At 38.2% G+C, this 6,329-nt stretch overlaps 1 protein-coding gene across 1 annotated transcript in view; it reads left to right on the top strand.

Annotated features, from left to right (window-relative positions):
* The window catches only part of LOC117105774 (neuronal acetylcholine receptor subunit alpha-3-like), a 30,571-nt gene that overhangs the window by 13,101 nt on the left and 11,141 nt on the right, over positions 1-6,329 (top strand). The window contains exons 3-4 of the mRNA XM_033247056.1: positions 1,079-1,123; positions 4,340-4,449. Coding sequence (XP_033102947.1) covers positions 1,079-1,123; positions 4,340-4,449 — 155 coding nt within the window. The remainder of the gene's footprint in view (positions 1-1,078; positions 1,124-4,339; positions 4,450-6,329) is intronic.

A 6,329-nucleotide genomic window follows, 5' to 3' on the forward strand; every position in this document is an offset into this window, starting at 1 on the left:
CCCCGCCGGTGCCCCGACGAGGGGTCAGATTTCCCCGACAAAAGCAAAGTGCGCGTGGTCGAGCTTCGACTAAAAGGTTCTGAAAGTGGTCCTGGGGGTGAAGCCCCCGAAAATATTGACAATTTAGGAGTTTCAAAGGTTTATTTAATCGATTTTAGAGTCTACTAATATAAAAAATACATATTTTTTTTCTCCCCGACGAATTGTGATTTTTCTCCCCGACGGGGTGGGGGCCCCAGCTCTCCCCCCCTGCTGGCGCCACCCTTAGTCGAAATAGCATTAAGCCGGGCACTCACTGTGTGCCCGACGGTCGTCGCCTCTATGACAATTGGCAACGCGACGACGCGCGTGCAACGGATTTTTTTTAGACTTCCACCGATAAGCAGCAGACGGCGTCGCGTCGTCTATCACTCTCCGCAAGTGGAGTTGAATTGGTCGTACGACGGAGTGAGTGTCCGGCTTTAGTTAGGCATCGGATTCAAAACTAGCCACTAACCGCCAGCTCGGTGGTCTAGTGTTTATGACACTAGGATAGTTATCTGGAGGCCGTGGTTCGGTTCCAACGCGTAGGCCTATCACTTGCGATATTTTTTCGCAAGTATTTGGGAACGTACTGAGCATAATAACACGAAAGTTAGGGCAAAACATAATTCCTACCTAATCTAATACTTCTAAATAATTATCTTGCGACAGACGACATTGTTGTTCTGTTCTGATTGGTCTGTTGTTCAGTTTGATTGACATTCGGGAAAGATCCATTGAAATGACGGTCATCGTCCTTAATTAGAATCAGGGGCCGAGTGAATCAGTACACCGGGGTAATCCCCTACTTATCTCGAAAGATGTACTGGGTTCTTTAAAGTTCACATGTCCTTATCCGAGAAGACTTGTTCCACCACCAGAACTAAAGGAGCGAGCCGGCCGCGAACCTGTGCCGATATTGCTGGCTATGATCACGGTGCCCCGCCTTAACCGCTCGGCCATTTTGCTCGCTCAATATTTAGTTCGTTCACTATTACGAAAATTTTGAATTAAATATGATCCGTTTTTTTTTTCTTTATCAATTAAATTATTGAAGGATGAACGAATGCAGACACTGAAGAGTAATTCTTGGATAACATTGGTAAGTTCTACGTTCTACAGTAAGTATACAAATAATGAATGCTTTTGGATGCAATGGAACAGTTAATCTTTCAACAAAAATGAAAAGGTTTTCCGAGATCAGCGGAAAACTCTCGTGTCATTGGGCGTAGGTACAACTGATGTGTACCGCGTGGTAAGTGTAGTAGGCCTAATGTCAATTGCTCATGTGGATATACATCCGGACCCCTTTGTCGTTCCTGATTAAAGTTATCTGGTTCCGTAGCCATCTATTGAGTTGATATGCATGCAATTTGTCCACATTATTCAGCATTAAATGTGTTCATATTAGGTATATTTTAAATGGGTTCTATTTTTAAATGTGGGTCCATATTAGTTAGATATATACAGGGCTGTCGGAAGCGCACCGGTAGCACCGGCTATGGCCGGACCACTTTTTTTTAAATTTCATTAATTTCTGAAATAAATATATAATGATAATTATGAATTATATGAATGTACGCATCGCATTGGCTTTTTCAATCATGGTACGATGGACCTGAGATAGAGGGTACAGTATCTAGCCCACTTCCACTAACTTTCAATCTTGTATCTGGTCCAGCATGGGGTTGGAATAGGGGTAGTTGCTTTGCAGCACATTTTCAAAATTTACAGGTATGAATTTATACACCAACTTTACCCCTTGATGGGGCGGGGGGATTGCCAGATGAGATTTTTGGGCATCCACAATTTATACTTTTAGACCACAATATTAGGGAATGGTAGCCGCAACTTGATTGGATTTAAAGATTAGTTTAGTCTCACGACCTCGTCGTGGCGTCGGACGAAAGATGGTGGGGGATGTCCATGTTTGTAAGGGGGTGCGGTGCTCAACAAAATTAACCATTACAGTGCGATGAAAAGCAAGGATAAATAAATTAAATCCAAACATTTTTATTGATAAATACATTACTACGAGAACAACCAACTTTTTATTCAGGGCTTTCTAGTCCCTGTAGGTCAATCGGAGGATCGCTTGCTTTCTGGAAGTATTAGGCCTACTAGGTCTATTATAAGACTAAAAATAACATAGCCACCTAAATTAGACTTTACCAAATCAAAACTGCTGATTTTTCTAGGGGCTTTTATCCCTGCACCCTGAACGGGGGCATTTTTTCGGTTTGATTCCAGATTGAACTCACTTCACTTTAGTCTGCATTAGTTTTTCCCATCACTCTCAAACATGCCAACACCTACATCAACCTCATTACCGTTTATCATCATCGTCGACGTCATCGCCATCAACATCATCATTGTCGTCATTATTGTCATCGTAGTCATTATCACCTTCATCATAACCGTCATTGTTATCATCATCCCCTCATTATAATTATGATCATCATTAACTCACATTTTTTTTCTGGACATCAATGTAAACAAGGTTTAAAGATGTATTGTCTCTTGAAAATGACAAAAAATCATAAAAATAACTAACTCCAAAATCCTGTAGCTGTGGATATTTAAATATTGTCAACTTTTTAAAAATGTGGGTCCACTTTATTAGCTTCACGCATAAAATGGGTCCTAGTTTGTAAAATGTTCCACATTTTTCAGTATATATGCACGAAATGGATCCATATTTTAAAAGAAGGGTCCACATTAGCCGGATTTTATGCTTGAGAAATGTAAACTTTTTTAAATGGTCAAAATTATTGAATTTATACGATTGAAATTGGTTCTTTTTTAAAGGTGGGTCCATATTATTAGTTATATTTTAGGTGTAAAATGGGTTTTTAGTTTAAAGTGGTCTACATTTAATCTACAGTTTAGTTGGACTATTTTGTTCCCACAGAACACTCTTCCAGTCTAGCTTTCTGGTGCTTGAATAATGATTAATTATGGAAGTAAAAAGTACATAGGCCTACTATGAACATTTTAAAAGAAAGAAACCTTTATAGGCATGGGTTAATATTTAGTGTTTAGGTTGACAAAATTATCATCACCGACATGAATGAATTCCTCCATGAATAAATAAAGTGTTATACGAGATAACAGATATTGTGGAATACATACAAAAAAGATAAATGCGGCCTAATTAAATAAAACAGGTGTTATGATTACCAAGGGTACAGTATGCTTATTAACAATAAGTAAATAATCACGAACGCATTATTTTAATGCAATATGAATAACAATGAATAGGCCTATTATATTTATACGAGTTGACGGGTATTGTGAAATAAATATAAAAAAGACGTCGTAGGCCTAATTGAATAAAACATATGTTATGAATATACACAGGGTATAATACCCTGCGTAAAAATCAGTATCCCCTCCTCCCCGTCCGAAAAGCCTGGAGACCCCACCCCGTCGACGACGCCACGACGAGGCCGTCGTTGAACTGATATATTAATTTTATGGCCCAATCCAAAAGTTATACGGTGATGCGAATCCCTAATATTGTGGTCTATAATTACAATTTGAACCCCACCAGAGAATTTTGTCCCGAGTTTCTCTGAACTGCATGTATAGGCCTAATTGATTATTTTAACATTATTAACAATTTTAAATTTTAATGTTCATTATATATACATAAATACTATCAACCCAGATTTGTATATATGCATTGCTTTGATTATTATAATTTATAAGGGAGCGGTGCCCCTAAAAATCGGGGCCCCTTGGAGATCGGGGGCTCTGGTTCAATGAACCGCCTGAACCTGCAGTAGGTATGCCACTTTTAATTTCACTGTTCCCTGGTTTTATGTTGTAAATCTTATGATACAGGTAAAGGTAGGATAAACCCATAACTCTCAGCGTCATTGTGCTGAATTGCGTATGAGCGTGGTGTTTATAATAGATTCATGTTCACATAATTACCCAACGACAGGGGCCCGGATGAACAATCTACTCTTCCGGAAGATGCAATGGGTTCTTTAAGTGCACACGAGCCAGATGTGTACACTGGACCTCCATTTTAAGTCCTTATCCGAGAAAACTTCTAAAAAACCGAAATCTGGGTATGGAGGGGCTCGAACCAGCGTCGATGATGTTGAAGCTGTAGTTAGCGGCGTCCTGCCTTACCGCTCAGCCACTTGACTCGATATTCTAACTGTGATTCATAATGTACGTACCATACTTACCGTGTAAGCCTAAATTTACGAATTCACTCACTTCAATAACGTTTAATATCCTTATAATTGGACAAAATCTGTACATCGCCGTTGATATTAATTGTATAGGCCTAACTTACTAACAGATTTGGACTGACGAATATTTACGTTGGTTTCCTGGTAATTTTACTGGAATTCGCAACCTGAAGGTACCAACATCAAAGGTTTGGATGCCAGATATAACCTTATATAACAAGTAAGATTTGCAACCATTCTATAATTAATTTTACGAGTTTAATGTATATATTCTCTTGCTACAGTATTATTGTTTCTTGTATTTTATTTAGTGTATTCAGCCTTTTGTCTAGTTAAATCAAAAGGTCCAGAAAATGTTATGAAAAAAAATATTCGCTCTGCTCTTATAAATAATTCCGTATTATTAAAATGTGAGAACCTGTTAGACATACAAATTCAATATACAGCATATATATGTATCTAAATCGTGTACGGATTATGATTACAATGGTTGGTGTAAATTTTGAACCGTAAATATTTTTTTTTCTTACGAAGAGTAATTTGCTAGTGGCTGACACAATGCATAACAAAGTTTAACAAGCATATTATTACTGATTCTTACATAATTCCGAATGCACTAGTGGTGAGTTGGCCTTTACATAATGCTGCTGCGTTGATCACGTTTAATTTAATGCTGCTGACGTTAAATGAATAACCTTTGTTATGCCATACTATATTCATTTACCATGTCGTATAATTAACTATCGTAAATTAATTAAATCGTGAGTCGTGAATTACCGGCTTATAGCTACAGGGTTGTCCCCCCCCCCCCCTATTGCTCCTATTCTATCAAGTACATTTAAGTGTATTCTATTTCTTACGGCGTTCAATGAACGCACTCGCTGGTTTCCTTAAAAATCGCTACACTGTCGCTACAGTGTTTTCAGTGCAATCTGTTTTCAGTGCAATCGTTGTACTGAGTAGCAGTTTCCGGCGCAATCGGGACGGTTCCCCGATTCGATCGACCAATCAGCATAAAGCCTGGTTTCCTTAAAAGGTTAAACGTGGAAAGTTTTGCCGATTGCGTTGCAGACGATTCGGGGTGCCTTCCCGATTGCGTCAGGGCAGCTGGCAATGTGCCTTGAATAAAACGCAATCAGCAAAGTTGAAACAGGTTCTACCATCCCGACAACAGTCAGCGACTGTCGCCGAAAGGGTGAGCGATTCTATGGAAACCGAGCTTAACCGAAAGCTGTCGGCGATAGCAGCGGTTGTATGGAAACCAAACTTTACATAGGGCAACTTGGTACTGTGCCTCTTTCAAATTATATAATAAATATACATCTTTCTTTAAACAAATTTAAATCACTAAATAAATATTTAGTTTTTTGGGTTTTGTTTTTTTTACTCAGAGGAGAGTGAATTCATTTTCATTACTGTAATTCATTTGGCGATCTACTAGTTTCTTGAAAAAAAAAAATAGATTGGATGCGGCATACATTATACTATGGACTTTTTAGTAAGACTTTTTAAAAAGTCCTTTCTATAGATTAAGCATGAATTATTCATAATTGAATTTTTTTTTAAAAGTAGGTCAATAATATCAGTTTTGGAATTTGCGTCATATAAAGATTTAGCCACCATCACCAGTTGGTTGTCAGGATATATAAAAAAAAATCCATATTTTTTCTAAATATAAGATACTTGTAAATATCTTAATCTTCTCTCTGTAATAAAGAAAAAAAAACCTTTACAACAGAGTTGTATCTCGTGAATTAACATGAGAGTGAATGGGATAAGAAGGTAAGATGACGATAGCTGGGGCATTAAGGTGATATTTTAATCCTGGGCCCTGATCATACTATTTTAGATATTTTATTTATTTCGTTTGCTCTACAAATTTCTAGTGTATGTGTGAGGGCGCCCGAGTAGATACGCTACTAGAGTTCCTATTTCATTTCATTTCTTTAGGCACGAGGGCCAAGGATATGCCAATAAGTGAACTTAATCACTGTCCTACGTGGCATATCCATTTAACAACAGGGGACTTAATGGACCAGTACACCGGGGTAACCCCCTACTCTTCTCGAATGATGTACCGGGTTCTTTAAAGTGCACACG

The sequence above is a fragment of the Anneissia japonica genome, unplaced genomic scaffold (assembly GCF_011630105.1).
Source record: "Anneissia japonica isolate Jap-2015-1 unplaced genomic scaffold, ASM1163010v1 scaffold287754_len4335492_cov202, whole genome shotgun sequence".
Taxonomy (NCBI): domain Eukaryota; kingdom Metazoa; phylum Echinodermata; class Crinoidea; order Comatulida; family Comatulidae; genus Anneissia; species Anneissia japonica.